Source organism: Lichenostomus cassidix, chromosome 6 (genome assembly GCF_008360975.1).
Source record: "Lichenostomus cassidix isolate B80296 chromosome 6, HeHo_3.0, whole genome shotgun sequence".
Taxonomy (NCBI): Eukaryota; Metazoa; Chordata; class Aves; order Passeriformes; family Meliphagidae; genus Lichenostomus; species Lichenostomus cassidix.
In genome coordinates, this window is record NC_139487.1 from 20,291,021 (window position 1) to 20,306,692 (window position 15,672).

At 43.7% G+C, this 15,672-nt stretch overlaps 1 protein-coding gene across 12 annotated transcripts in view; it reads right to left on the reverse strand.

The window, feature by feature from the left end:
* CAMK2G (calcium/calmodulin dependent protein kinase II gamma) overlaps positions 1-15,672 on the reverse strand; it is a 134,443-nt gene that overhangs the window by 37,907 nt on the left and 80,864 nt on the right. For all 12 annotated transcript variants that reach the window (XM_085065561.1, XM_085065559.1, XM_085065557.1 and 9 more), the window contains exons 4-10: positions 13,385-13,439; positions 12,746-12,811; positions 9,820-9,892; positions 6,515-6,617; positions 5,553-5,636; positions 4,595-4,689; positions 1,908-2,030 (exon numbers count right to left, since the gene is read on the reverse strand). In XM_085065561.1, coding sequence (XP_084921687.1) covers positions 1,908-2,030; positions 4,595-4,689; positions 5,553-5,636; positions 6,515-6,617; positions 9,820-9,892; positions 12,746-12,811; positions 13,385-13,439 — 599 coding nt within the window. The remainder of the gene's footprint in view (positions 1-1,907; positions 2,031-4,594; positions 4,690-5,552; positions 5,637-6,514; positions 6,618-9,819; positions 9,893-12,745; positions 12,812-13,384; positions 13,440-15,672) is intronic.

The window sequence follows — 15,672 nt, forward strand, 5'->3', positions numbered from 1 at the left end:
ACTGAGTTAGAGGCACTATAAAAAAGACCTGGGCTGCATTAATTACAGCTTGAAAAGGAAATTCCAAGCAGTAAGTGAATACTTGGGATCAGCAGCCTTCCTGGACATGGCAACTCCTAATTGTAAGATGTTGACTAGCAAAGGCCTTGGCTTCTTTGCATCAGTATTGCAGAAACAGATTTTCAGAGTATAGGAGAAAAGATGATATATTTCTATTGCACCAATGCAAAAAAAACAAGCATAATCTCTATCCAGTGATGCACACCTGTCATCCACAGCAGACTACGATCTCATCAGCTGCAAAAAGACAACTTCCCAGAAGTGCTGCAGTCATTAAGACCACATGAGGAAATCTGACTGATACTTCCAAACATTGAGAGCACATGAGGAAACCAGTGACTAATGCCAAAGTAGCTGTTGCTCTTGCATAGAACCACAAGCCTGAATTCCCTTTAAAAGGGTAGTGGGTGAATTTCTAACCTGGCAGGTAAGTGTGAGCAAAGTCTCCACTTACTTCCACTTGCTTGTAAAAAATTCTGCAATGCCCAAAAGAACTGTAAACCATGCTTATATTCAGCTAGTTTCATGCGAAGTCTCTGCTTTGATCCTATTGTCAAAGCCAGTCACCCATTGCAGTACACACAGCAGTGTGTGGGGAGAATGTAGCCAGTGTCCTCAAACAACTCTGGTGGTCACTGTTCATCCAGCCTCCTCAGGAGAGACAGTGATGTCCACTTGTTCAATGTGAGCTTACAAGAATCAGGACACATACTTTGTAAATTCAGTGATGCTAAGAAACTCAGTGTCTCAGATAAACTTTTAAGATTTCCTATAACATTTACTTTAGAGGAGCCACACATCTCCAGATAGGAAACATATGTTGTGCACACAGAGACTGCAAAGCAAAAGGAAACAACAGTCTTGACAGGAGGCAGTTTCAGCGAGAGGCTGACATGGCTGGGAAGTGAAATCAAACTTCCTCTAGCTCACAGAAGGAAAGTTGCCATAGAGAGCAGGCTATCATAATAAAACTTTGCATACAGGCATTAGCAGGAAAGTTAAATATACAGGAAGCGCTATTGATTACAAGAATTTAAGGGAAAAAAAAAAGAGATGCAGTCTCAGCTAGCGTGAAGTTTTGACTTCCAAGGAGCTTGCATCATTTTACAGCAGACACTCCTGTTAGGTAGATGTTCACGTAAGCAAGTTTAAATTGCTGATCTGTGGTAGGACAAAACCACCAGTTTCTCAAGAACAAATGAGCAAAAGAACACACTAGACCCATCCCAGAAGTATACCGTGGTACTAAAAGAGCATCTGGTTAGACTTAGGTGAAACTACTTAATCCTGCAAAGATAAAAGTGCATCATTGCTGCCCTCCCCACGCCCACACCTAGGTATGTTCTGGGATTTCCTTGCCAACTTTACACAAAATGTAAAATACTTATGTGTGAGGTCTGGCAAGGCAGAGACTACATACACAGAACAGCAAAAGATTTTTTGCTGATTTCAAATTTACAACCAGTTAAACTGCAGCACAGAAGAAATGTCCCAAATATTGCAAATATGCTATGCCATAAACTGAAATAGAGATGAAGAGCAAAATGGTCCTAAAATTTTTGTCTGATGCCAAACTCCATTTGACATTTTAGGATGATATAGCTTGGAAGAGATGTAGGAAAAAACAGCAATTACGGACACTGACAAAGTTGTATAAGAATAAGGGAATTTTTTTCCCCTACAGTGGCAATAAAAACAGCATAGCATGACACAGCTGGCTTGTTAAAGGTTGGTATCCCAAAAAATCGTAATTTGAAATATTTGTAATATTCTGGGTCCTTCAAGTCTTCCCAGCATGTCCATTCAAGCTAAACCAGTAATTAACCTGTAATAAAGAGAATACTTACACAGACCCATGGGTGTTTGAGAGCCTGGTCAGCTGTGATGCGCTTTGCAGGGTTTATCGTCAGCATCTGGTTGATCAAATTCTTGGCTTCAGGAGTCACAGTGTCCCACTCAGGTGATGGGAACTAAAAGAAGAAGAAGGAACAGATGATGAACTGAACAGAAATATCTTCTACTAGCAGAAGAGATTCTCCCATGCTACACAGGGGAATTCAAGCCTCTGCCCAACACATTTGCAAAACCCACCAATTTTTGTGAAAACCCACACAGAACAAAAATCATCCAGAATCCAGCAAATGAATGGTACCAGACAGCAGGATACACCTGTACCATTCACCAGATATACGCAAGAAGATTAGGCCTTTTAGGAATCACTCAGACCTTTGAATTTCTTTCACACTCAACAGTCAAAAAAGTCACAGACCTTCTTAAATGAATTCTTACATGAAAAACACAGGCACTATCTTTTTTTACCCCACCTGTCTCTTTCTCCAGCATGCTAAAAGCTGTAACAGCTTACGGAAAATCACAGTTAACTACAGCAAAACTGAAATGAAAGCAAAACCCACTAACAGAGAACATCCCATCAGGTACACTTTTCCCACCATAAAACACAATATCCTGGAACAATACCAGTCACTTAGGTGCAGCAACCCACCAGCAAGTTGTTAGCAACCACCTACCGTACCAAGATCATGACTTGGGGAGCAACAGAGATGTAACAGTGGATGGGAATACAGAAGCATGAAAACAAAGAAAATAATTTCAAGTATTTCAGCTGATCATCCATGAGGGGTAACTGCTTTCTGCTATAATTCCAGTAATGATAAAGATGAGATATTACATCATCCCTCAGATGCTTGCATGTGGTATGGATGACAGCATGCTGAGATTAAATCCAGTAAAGCTACTGTTCAAATCCCGGTGAACTTCAGAACACAAATATGCTGTTGGGATAAAGCTCCCTGTCTTTAAGTGGGAGAAAAAAATTGATTATCCTGAAAACATTTCCTTTCAGTACTACCTTATTTAGAAAAAGTTTATCCCATCTTTCTTTCTCCTGCTTTTTTATTGCTTTACTCAGTTGGGTCATAAAAATACACCTGCTGTATTTGATTTGCATATAATCTTATTTCTGCATTTCCAGGCATCAGTAAGGCTTTATACAATTTGTTCTGCAAACATTGCAAGAGGCTACTCAAAAAATCATGATACTAAGGTTTCAAGCCAGGACACTTTCCCCTCACCTGAACTCTGAAGTATTCCTGGTAATGTCTTGCAAAACCACTACCAAATAGCACAAAGGAAAAAAAAATCCCTCTTGCCACCTCCTCTCTGTTCAAGGGAGTACAAGACTGGTCCTGTGCATACAGGTCCCTTGGTGCTGGGTAAGGACATCAGGGGCTGCTGCATCAGTAAAACTCGAGCAGTTTTCTATCAGGCCAAACGAGGGAAGAATCTACTGAAATTTGTTCACTATAGATAAGAATTCAAAACTAATAGATAGATAAGGAGGGATCAGGTACTTTACTCCTCATTACTTACATATAAAATTAGGTATTTAACCCCTGAAGTGCTTTGAAAATCCCCATTGATATAATTATTGCTTCAAATGCTCACAAAATGCTTCAAATAAGAACAAGCAACACAAAAACTAGAGGGGCAGCAAGGCAAGAGAAGAACACCAGTTCATTTAAGCCTATCAAGTACAAAGACATCACTTTGCTGTCATTCAGGAAGCCACTGAGCCAGGACACAGACAGACCTTTGTTCTCACCAGTACAGCTGCTCTCATGGTGTCAAGCACTGAAGCTGGGAGGTAACCAGCAGAAGAAGGAGTCCAGCAGAACCCTCACCTTTCAGGGTTTTATTTTTGTTTAATTCAAACCACAAGACAGCCTACAAAGTGAACTCCCCAAGTTACCCTTGATATTCATGCCCACAGGCTTCAAGCTAGGATTTCTAGGAGTTCCTTCTTCCCTCTCAAGGCTCTCCTTACATGAAATAATTTATGTCAAACATTAAAGCTGTGGTACCCAAACCACGTTTTATACCACCTTGGCTTCCCTCAGTACTAACCTCCTTGCTATTCCTCTTTCAGGCACCTTTTACACCTCAGTTTTGCCGTGGTCTAAGAAGTGTTCCATGAATTGCTTGGCTTTTTACCAGAGTGTCCAACCCACCATGCTGATCCCCACCACAAAGCCACCCCTCCAATGGGCCCCATTCAGCTGTCTCACTGGGCTCCATGCTTTCCATGGACTATGGTACAGATAAGACCAAAACCAATAATTTAAGCTATTGTACAGAACACATCCCCATACTTTTTATTAGGCCTTGATACAGACAAACTCCTTCATTCTACCTTCCCTCTGCTTCACTGAAAACGTTAGCATTGTCTAATCTGCAACACTTCGAGGTAAATTACTAGAAGACACCATTTCCCACCCTCTGCATTTCCCTAACGAGTCTCAACATCGTAGTGCCCATTGTGATGCTTTCCACATATCCCTTCAGTAGCCCCAAACAGGACTGTGTCCCAGGCAGTGAAGACAACGAGGTGTATGAGCACATCAAACATCACTTTGCACAGAAGCTTGGGGCCTGCTGCTGGACACCAGGTAAGATAGTGCCATGTTTTGGATGGCTTCTACACCCATGCAGGTACTCAGCAAGAAAGTGCCCTTACGTCATAGGCTCCGGCTTTGATCTGCTGATAGAGTTTGTGCTGATCTTCATCCCAAAAGGGAGGGTACCCCACTAGCAATATGTACAGAATCACTCCTGGGAGGGAGAGACACAGATACACTATGGTTAGGCTAATACGCCAATTATTTCTTCAGCCCCTCTTCCTTCCCTCTTGACAGTCCCCAAGGCAATGATTGCTCCATATCTTCATTTGCCATCATATTTAGCCTTCTGAGATACAAAAACACAGTACAAACCTGTCATCTGCTGAACCTCACCCTGGCACTTCATGTACAGCTCTTAACGCCAGCTGCCAGGAGCTAGAACAAGCTGCATGTCCTTGTACCCTCCTCTGGCTACCATGGCTGGCGAGTCACAACTCCCAGCTGCACTCAGAGTAAGATGAAGCCACATCTCCTAGGGCTTCTGGGCAGCAAGGGATGTTTTAGGAAGGACTCTGTTTTTAGATGCTTATTGTGCATGGTGTTGGGACAAAAATGACAAAGCTGACACTCCTGGCCTGCAGAGAACCATTTAGTCCATGTCAGGCAACACTAATATCATAGATCTTTAAACTTATCAGTCCCAAATACATTTACACTTCTTTTTCTTTTAAAAAAATCATCCCTCTTCAGTATTTCATCTTCTACGTAGTTACTGTAATTGGAAATTGCTACAGTTATCTAAACAATTGACTCTGCAAAGCACAGACAGGTCCTATCTCTTGAGTCTCAAACATCTGATAGATGGCCTGAGAAAAGGATTAGGAGCCAGAATCAAATGAGTTCAGGCTCCAGTATTAATTTCGTCTACACAAGGTGCTTATCCTCAAGTGTGCCTTCATGTCTTCACCCAGTAAGAAGGAGCACTGTGTACCCTCCCGGCAATAGGCTACAAGGAATCGCTCTTTTACGTGGAATGTTGTTGTTAAAGTGTAAAACATTTTGACAAAATCTTACCACATGCCCATATATCCACTGGTTTTCCATAAGGATCTTTTCTTAAGACTTCAGGGGAGAGGTAGCCTGGAGTACCAGCAAACCCTGCCAGGAAATGGATGACATGAAGTACTTACAGCACCCAAGCAGAAGAGATCTTGCCATATCACAAAATCCACTAGTGGTAACTAACAAATTCCAAACCCCGTCTCTCCAACCCTTCATCTCATATTTGCTAGAGCTGCCTCTTGGTAAGCCAACAAAAAGAGGCACCCCCCCCCAACCAAAACAGAAAATCAGATGGGATCCAGTGCCTGTGTATTGCAAGAAAAAAAGACAAGTAAGAGGGACCATGTCAACCAGCTGGGCACAAACTTGTATGCCAGGCCTTATATCATTGTTACATATAACGTCTTGGAGTTTGAAAACACAAGATACAGATGGGACACATCATATTGCCAAATGGTGTGGGCAGACCAGGAGAAGAAGTCATCTTTCCAGAATCTCTGCAGCACTGCAGAGCCTCAGAGCTGATGTTTAGCCTGAAAAGGTCTCATTTCTAATTATGTTTTAGCTAAACAAAGATAAGGTCAGATGCAAATGTGCCTGAAGAAGGCCAGGTCAAGAGCATTTCTATAAAGTGACCAAACAAAATTCCAGATGTCTTCACTTCTGAGCAGCAGGAAAGTTCGGATCAGGGTCTAAACTTAGCAGCTGCATTCATCTCTGATACTAGCATCTACTGTAAACTGAGAAGAAAAATACAGAAACACATGGCCATTTTTTCTGTCTTTATTTATCAGTTTTTCCTGTATTGTGCCTAGGCTTGTGCCTAAGACCCAGAGGCTGACATGCTTGAAAAAGAAGCAGCCAAATACACAGAAGTGTGCTGGAAGAGCAGAGAGAAAACACTCAGGAGGATGAAACTCAACCAGCCATGAGGAAAGAGGGGAGCAAAGCTGGGAAAGCTCAAACAGTCTTACCAAACCAGGCCTGCTGCTCTCCCTGGACTTCTATAGCCAGTCCGAAGTCAGCCAGTTTGACAGCAGCACCCTTACATTTACTCGCTAGTAGTAAATTCTCAGGCTGAGGAGAAGAAAGAAAAAGGAGAGTAAGAATGAAAGACTGACATCCTTGTTAAAACCTCTTACCTAGTATTCACATCACTAAATTGCACCTGCTGACTGAATTTAGCATGCAGTACTAAACCTGTTTAGGTGAAGACACACCTAATGTGTGTCAACACCTTAGGCTTCACCTAAGCAACAGCAATGAATGGTCTTTACCTAGAGCGGCAGAAAATTGTCAAGCCTGACACAAATCCTCTGGCTCCTCTGTGGGAGCCAGAGATCTTCCAACCCAGCCCAGACATTACATGCTGACACCAGAGGGCACTAGCAGTACAGTTCCTGCAGCACATAAGCCAAAACTCGATTATGCCCTCCTCAGAGAGAATAAATGGGGGGGAAGAAGGGAGGGACAATGCAGTAGATACAATCTGCAGTGATGTTTCTCCCCTTGAACATTAGACAGTCCCCAAGGCACTGAAAAAGTAAATATGATGCTAATAAGGGCTGCCAAATACAGTGCTGTAATGTGGGAAGGCATCATCTGGCTAGGCAGTAGTTTTCATCCCTTACAGAAAAAAGCCTCAGCCTCAAATTGGCATAAGCAGTACAGCAGTGAGTATTCTTGTAAACAGTTTTTTCATGCTACACATTTACATCAATATAAAACATTCTGTCTTGCTACTGCTGCCATCACCTATACAAGGAACACCCATGTCACTTCCTCCATGTGCCAGGGAAAGGAGACAGACTTTTGACCCTCACATTTCCACCCTGAATGAATCTCACTAGAACCATAATTCTGTTGTGTTCCAGAGAGGACTTCAGCAGAAGCCTTAACACAACTCCAGAAATGGACGAAGAATTGGCAGCTTCCTCTGAAGCACCAGAGCAGCTAGTTACACGGGACCCCTTGAAACCCCAAACCCTTTAAGGTGATGGCTGTTATGGCTTTGCAGGAAAATCAACTTAAAGATAAGCAGGTCAAATGTGGTTTTGCATCCTATCCCCTTTTCGTCATTTGTGGAATTTATATCAAGTTGATTTTTTAACTGAGCAGGATGGAAGCCTGGAAATCCAGAAACGGGAGCTTGTGTCAGTTTCACAAATCTGACGAAGGTCCTTATTGTAGCCTGCTCATCGTTTTCATCCCATAGCAACTCTTAACCCCTGTTGTGCCTGACAGGAACAAGATGCTTTACTCATTCATCTGTCTTTAAATACTGAGTATGTGCCTACTTCTGCTTTGAATGAAGGGAGAAAAGCTTTCCTCATCACAGACCTTGCCATAAGCAGCATGGAAGGAGGGGGAAGTGGGTCTCAATACATTTGGATGCCACTGGCTCTTCACTGTACAAGAAGTAGAAAAGATTGAGGTAATCAAGCTACACCAATGAAAATTCACCACTATAAATAAGACCCTAGAGCAAAAAAACCAATGAAATCTGAAAATTCCTCCCAACTCCAGATCACACCCAGGCTTAGCTTGACTAAGAAAGAGCAACATTTAAGACAGACTTGTGATAGCTAAGCACTATTTGTAGCTCTACTGTAGAAGCAAACACCTTAAGGCTAATGGTGCTTATCCATGTGCTTTTTTGCCAACATATGAGTTGTCTCAGGTTTCACATACTTTTTGGTGAGGATGTGAATACAGTCCATAATTTCTTACAGCCCCTATGGGCAGCTCAGCATTTGACATTCTTTAATAGTATGTCAGCCAAAAGACAGGTTTATGAGAGGGAGGTGCAAAAGACAATCTTTACTTGAAGCAAGCTCTGCAATTATTACACACTAACCCTGAAGGCCAAGCTTTTGGCAAGGAGCTAAGTATTAAGTAAAAAGCATAGGAGCTTCCATTGCTAAAACGAATGGTTACTGGCCTGAACAGTATCAGCCAATCAGAGCAAACAACAGAATAAATAAATTAACTACAGCAGGGAGTGTCTAGCAGTTGAAAAGTTCTAAACAAGTTTCTAGCTTTCCTACAAACAAAACTTTTGGAAGGAAACCAGATTATATCTGAACATTAGGAAAACTTCTGTATTGGAAGACACTACTGATTTTCACAGACTCCCTAATTTTGGGCAGCAGTGCCTTTTGGATATTGCTTTCTCAAGAGCTGGTGTTGGGCCTAATCAAGAGCAGCCACAGTCCACAGTAGATCATTTGCATTTTCTCACAGTGCTGTGAATCAGAAGGTCAAAAGTGTCGCATGGGAGTTTGCCAGAAACACAAAGGGCTCTCCACTAGATCAAAACACCAGATGAACACTGCCACCAAGCTTGCAATGTGCTTTTACCTCGCTCTCTGAAATATATTTTTCTACTTTTTCCCTTGCACATTGTTTAACAAGCCCAAACCATACTAGTAGCAGGTGTCATCCTGCATTAATTTAACTGGACTGCTGGTGACCATCACCATTCCCACTTTAGACAAAGAGGGCTCCAGGGCATGCAGACCTTCCCGCACAAATCTCTTCATTCTGGAGCCTGCCCAGCTCCCAGTACAGCTGCACAGTGTGGGAAGGGAGTTTAGGTGACTGCACTGCGGAGGCTTTAGGGCTATAAATGTGTTCTAATGTGTCAAATGATTGATTCACCCAGTCTTTAACTTCCCAGCAGTTTTGGTTTTAGATTAAAAGTGCTTCTACTGATGAGAGAAGAAAGAAATGACACAAAAAATTCTTGTTGAACATCTCTGCTCTAGCGCAGTGGCATGCGTTTGGCAACACTGCAGAATAAAAATACACATGCTCTGTGCAGACAAACTCATCCTGGCAGATTGAACAAAGATTGCTCCAGGTCTCTAGAGATCTCTTCAATCACAAACTAGAAAGTGTCCTTCATTATAATGAATCCTACACAAGTTTCTCTGGAAGCCTACTTCCCTCCAAGATTCACAACTACTCCATCCTGGAGCTGCCTCAGAGAGGCTGAGAGCTGGCAAGGTTCACAAAGACTGAAAACTTCCTTGGGAGTTCAGCACACCCTGAAGAAAACTCTGAAGAAGTGAATCTGTGCTTCAGAAACCCCTGAATTAAAGTAAAATGAAGTAAAAAAAAAAAAACCCAACAAACAACAACAACAACAAAAATAACTCCAAAACCAAAAAAACCCACATAAAAAACCCTGCCAGCTGGCAAGACAATACTCCTGTCTTGCCTCTTCCAGTGATCCCCTGGCTGCTCTCCTCAGACTACAGCACAGAGGAAACATTACCTTTAAGTCCCTGTGCACAATATCATGCTGGTGAATGTGATTCACACTCTCCAGTATCTGATGAATACAGTGGCTGCAAGATAAAAGGGAGAGACACACAGTTATGCACACACATTTAACATCTCATCTCATTCCAGAACTATCTCCCTAACTTTTATATTTGTACTAGGGGGCATTCAAGACCCCAGGCTGAATCCCTTCACCATGACCAATGGATGCCACAGCTCAGCACCATCACAGCTGTACCCCAGCCCACCCAGCAACAGAATGCCAAACATTCTTTCTGTAGCAGGACCACAAAGCCTCTCTCCTACCTCCCATCATTTCCTTCCTTTCCTTCCCCATCACACTAAGCCTCTCACTTGTTCCTTCAGCCAACAGTGCCCATCCCACACAGAACAACCAAGGCATCTGAGTATCTTCAAACAGCAGCCAAAGTTGTGCAAGCAAGACCAAATTGCTCCAGGAAACATTCCACTGGGCTGGTCCTGAGCAAAGAATAAACTTTGGGAGAGCAGCAGCCTCCCCCAGCAAATTCAGGATGACGACGCCTGGGTGCCTGCCAGTTTGCAAAGCTTTCAGAGCAGCATCTCAAGCACTTTATATACACAATGAGCACACACACCCGCTTGCTGGGTGCCTTTTAAGTACAGATCCCACTTAAGGGGTTAGTAATCTGAAAAGCAGACTCATTCCGCTAAGTGCAGTGTGCTGCGCTCCCCCAGCTCACAGAAAACCCTGTCTCTGCCATTCTCACTGCTGTAAACCACAGGGACAAAAACAAGATGTTATTTACACCTGTCGCATAAGGACAGCACAACCCACCCATGGGTGAGATTCCAGGCTGGAACCATCTCTTCCACTAAACACTTACATAGCTCCCAAGGGTGAATGTGGAATGGAATAGGGGTTTTGACAACTATGGCTGGGCAGTAAGAGTGCAGATGTGGGCAACTCAGAGAGGTCTATGTCCTCATTGCAGGATCTCTCAGACCTTCACAGACTTCTACAAATCTCAGAGGAACAATTTTGAAATGCATGAAATATTTGAGGGAAGGGAAAAGGCTACAGGAAAAGATCGGAAGAGGGTGAGGAGAGGAAGAGGAGAGGAAGAGGAGAGGAGGTGCAACACTGTGTATTTGCTACCCCCACCCCTCTGGAGCTGGCAGTATGATCCTCAGGGTCGGAATCCATGAAAATCACCCTGCTTCCAAAACAAAAATGTATAATTAGAACAGAGCTGAGTCTGACCGAGAGAGATTTTCTGGCCAAAAATGGCAAAAGTGTGAGGTGTCCCAGGCGAGCCAAACACGGCGGATTGGCACGGACCTCGCTCCCTCGCTCTCTCAGACTGCTCTGGAATTCAGCACAGCATGGGGAGAGAAAGGGAGGAGTTTTACTCTGTCATCTTGTGGGCACTTGCAGATCTGACCAGCTGACAGTCAGAGGGCTGAGCACCCTAAGGAGGGCTCACAGAGACACAGACAGTCCTCCTCTTCCCCTAACCCTGCCATAATTTTCCTGAGCAGTGTCAGTCACTGACAGCTCTTGAGCACTTCAGGGAACAGGCACTGGCAAGAGGAACAGGAGAAGGATTATGATTGATAACCTCAAAACTTCCCAACTTTAAGGCAGAGCGGCATGACTGACTGTATCCATCTGAGATGCTGTGCCTACAGGATCTGTACACCCCACTGAAAACATCTACAGGGCACTGAAAACATCTACATCTCAGACCTCTACCTCTCTGCCAGGAGCTCCAGCAGAGCTGATGAATTCACTGGCCTTCCCAATCACCAGATGGCTCCCGGCAGAGCACGCAGGGCAGTGCCTCATTTGAAAGCCTGCAATGCCCAGAAGACAGAGGCTGTAAGTGAACCATGGGGAAAGCAAATAAGTGCCTGCATACTCCATCAGCAGTACCTACACTAACACCCTAGGTCATGCTCTCTTTCCTTCCTTGCACTCAGTATCATATTCCTCATTAGTATTGCTTACCAAGCTCAACCTGCCATAGTACCACTACTTCCTTCTTACTCCTCTCTTCTCATGGCTCCCTGAATTCCTGCTTCAGCAAGGGTTAATATGGGATAAGATCATGACTGCAGAATAAGCAGGGTGAAGTGTCACCATTGGGCCACTCCCAGGCCATGCAAAAGCAGAACAGGAGTGGCCTAATCCTGGCTTTGATTCCAGATGCTGCATGTCCAGCAGATGGATGGGTCAGAGAACATCCTCAGCTACTGCTGCACGTAACATCCACCCTCTATAAACAGGGACAAGCATGTGCCACTTCAGGAGGCTCACACATGGGAGAGAGGGGACACATTCAGGAAAAAGGGCATAATATTAAATCTTTTTAACATTAAAACATGAAGGTTGCTCTCTCATATGGTGCCTTTTGTCACTGCACTGACCAGCTGACAGTCAGAGAGGACTTCCACAGAAACACGGCCTTCAAAGCCCCCTCTCCCCATTGCCCTGTAAACCATTACCTAGACACAGGCAAATTGAATGGAACTACCCAACAAGCAATGTAACATCATTGGAAATCCTGCTAGAAGAATGAGAAGACCAAGCAGGCAGCACCCTCACAGCTCTCACGTTTTCTCAGTAAGGACACACTATCACCACCTACCAAAAAAGCCAGGTAGGCAAAGCTGCTAGCAGTGGCTCCCAGCAAAGAGCACAGCATCTGCAAGTGGCAGAGACAGCAACATCTGCAAGGGCCCTGGGCAAGGGCGAAAGCTGCACTGAGTCAAGCTCTCTGGTGACAATAAGTTCACACTAATAGCAGAAAAGAGGATTTGTTTTATCCAGACAAGGGGCAAGAGTGTTAGAACAAAGCCATGCACAGTTTAGCAGTCAGGAAACTCATTCCACATGCACATGGCACATATATGGAAGGATCTGGAAACATTTTTACCTGGCATCTGCTTCACTGTAGTATTCTCTAGCAACAATATCCTCAAAGAGTTCCCCACCAGTAACCCTGGAGTGTAGAAGAACAAAGGAGGTTACAGAGCCCATGTTTGTGTAGCTCAAGGTTGCACAGGATGTATATGGCCACCCACCTGGGCCCTTTGCCACAGCCTGTGTGGGAAACTGCATTACAGGGGAGCCAGGGCAGAGCTCCAGCACCATGGCACCAGCACTGGTATATTCACATGACTGACCCCTTGGACTGCCTTTTCACCAGCAATGTAGAGGACACTGGAGACACACTGTGCATGAATTGCCCATACACCTCTCTGAGTTTAGTGTATGCTGAGCTTGGGAAGGGCACCCCTTTCTCTGACCCCCATTTGGGTGGTCTCAGAGACAAAAATAAAACAGTCTCCGTACAGAGGATAGCCATTTATCCCACACTAACACCTGGTGCCAGGAGCCTTCCTCGTCTGTCCCCACCACACAGTCAATGGATTTTTGTCAAATAGGCCAGAGGTATTTATAGGTCTCAAAAGAGAAAGGGAGAATTATACTAAATGAGGTGCTTTTTATTCCACTCTTAGTCAACCATCAAGGTGCCTGCATCACTGGTGAAGCATCAGAGACAGATACTTACAGATCAAAGACGAGGTAATGGAAACCTTCTTCTGAAATACTGTCATGGAGTCGCACTGCAAAAACATAATCAAGAAATGGAGATTTACAGAGCATGTAGCAAATATGACACTTGATAAATCAAACTCATGCACACAACCAAGTTCTCCGTCAACCCACTCTATTAATTCCCCACGCCCTTGACTCTGTGTGCTCCTTCAGTGACCTATTTCCTTCTGTTATCTCAAAGGAACAGATGGGTGTCCTTCATATACACTCACCCCTCTTCAGCGTCAAAACAAACTCTGAATATCTTTGACCTCATGTTCATTCTTCCTCTCTAATGTTTCAGTACCCTCCTTTCACATCTGCCAACTTTTTCCTACATGTTTTGGCATCTCTCCCCATCCATTCTTATTTCCTAAAACAAACCCTTTTCAGAGTCCGGAAACAAGCTCCCAGTCTATAAACTGACTTCTGACCCTATCTGCATGTCAGCACCACTGGTCTCCTTTCTGCCTTTTATCTGTAAGGCTCAATGATGTTCTTTTTTGCTACTTCTTTTTTCTCACTTCATTCTGACTTACACGGCAAATCCTTACCCAAAATTCAGAACCAGTTTCTTGTCTCATTTTTCTGACCTGCTTGTTTCCAAAGACATATGTGATCACATTCCACTTCTCAAAATTTCATCTGTCTTCAGCTTCCTTACCTATCCCCCCTTAATTATCCTCCTGTTACCTAAATGAACCTTCATCTTTTACTTTTCCATGTCCCAGGACCATGATGGGCCACTATCCCCTGATATTTTGGGATCTCTGAGGTTCTGTTCTCCTTTCCCCATGTTACCCACAGGCAACAACTATTGCATCTATGCATTCAGCACAGTGCCATTTCCTCCTGGCTGAATCAAAATGTCAATTTCTTTGACCATTCTTGGATACCTAAGCACTATTGTAACCCAAGAGGAGAAACTGCATTTCATATTGTTACATAAACCCTATTTTTTGCTTTTCTCCTCTGCTGCAGAACTTCACTCATTTCCCTGCCCATCAGTCACAAGTTAGTAATTCTCTTTGACTCAATTCCTAAACCTTCACACCCTGACTAGAACAAGATGTCTTCTTCACATGACCATCTACAGTCTTTCCCTATTGATTCACCCAGCTAAAGCAACTAGTTGAGACAGGACTGGGTCTCAGTCACTTTAACACCTTGTAATTGAGTATTGACCAAAGCAACATTGACTGTTCTCATCGTTACAAGAAAAATCTCATTATCCTGCTCTGTCACTTCAATGGTACCTCTGCCTCTCTTCCCTATCTTCCATTCTCTTCCACATACAATAGAGGTGACCTGCCTTCCTTTTCCCAGCATCATGATTATCTCTCTGCCAGCATCAAGAAGTCAGTTTGCACCTCTTATCAGTGCATGACGTCAGCTCCCATCAGTCTTGGGGATGTTTCAAACTAGCACTTGGCACATATGGAACAGCTTTTGCACATGTTGCCAGTGCTCTTCTCTACTCCTCCTTGCAACTCTCCTTTGCTAAGGCACCCTTCCACATGCATGCTAACACAGTCTAACTCAGAAGAGAGAGTAGCACAGATGTGCAGAGACAACTGCCAGTACCCTTCCTAAAAGGATTTCATTCTTTGCTTGTTCTTTTTGCCTGTTGATTCCCATATTTTTCCTCCCTTTATCTACAAGTTCTCTGATCTGGTCCCTTGGCCAGTTTCCTTTCCTTAGCATTTCTACTGCATATCTAACTGCAAGGGTTTGGGAGGAGCACTCCATCCAGCATAATGCTGCAAACAAGCCAGTACAGCATTTAGGTGCAACATGCTGTTCCTAATGGGTGAAAACAGAGACACATCACCTTGAAGAACTACGTTCTGTAAATCACTTGCTGCAAACAAAATATTCTTCCAAGTAAGCAGTTTTAGTTGGGTTTATAATAACTTTATTGCTATACAAATTCATGTTTACAAGAAAACTTGCCTCCCGAGCATTTGGCAGACACCAGCAGAGGCAGCATTACGAAAAGGTATTTCCTAGGAGAGAAGATTTCCACTCAAGACTGGAAACAAGATGAAAAGCAGCTGAAAAAGACACTTGGATTTCCAGTGCAGGGCAGTTTTCACTTCAGTGCACAAGACTGTTTGAGGTGAAAGCAGGACACAAGCACATCAACATGAGCTGAGGCCCAGAACGCAGGTAAAAGTCTTGTGGAGAGACCTTTTGAACAGGAGGAAAAACTTCAAGAAAAGCTGAATGTAATAACAAGTTCATGTTTCGTGATGCTCGGTG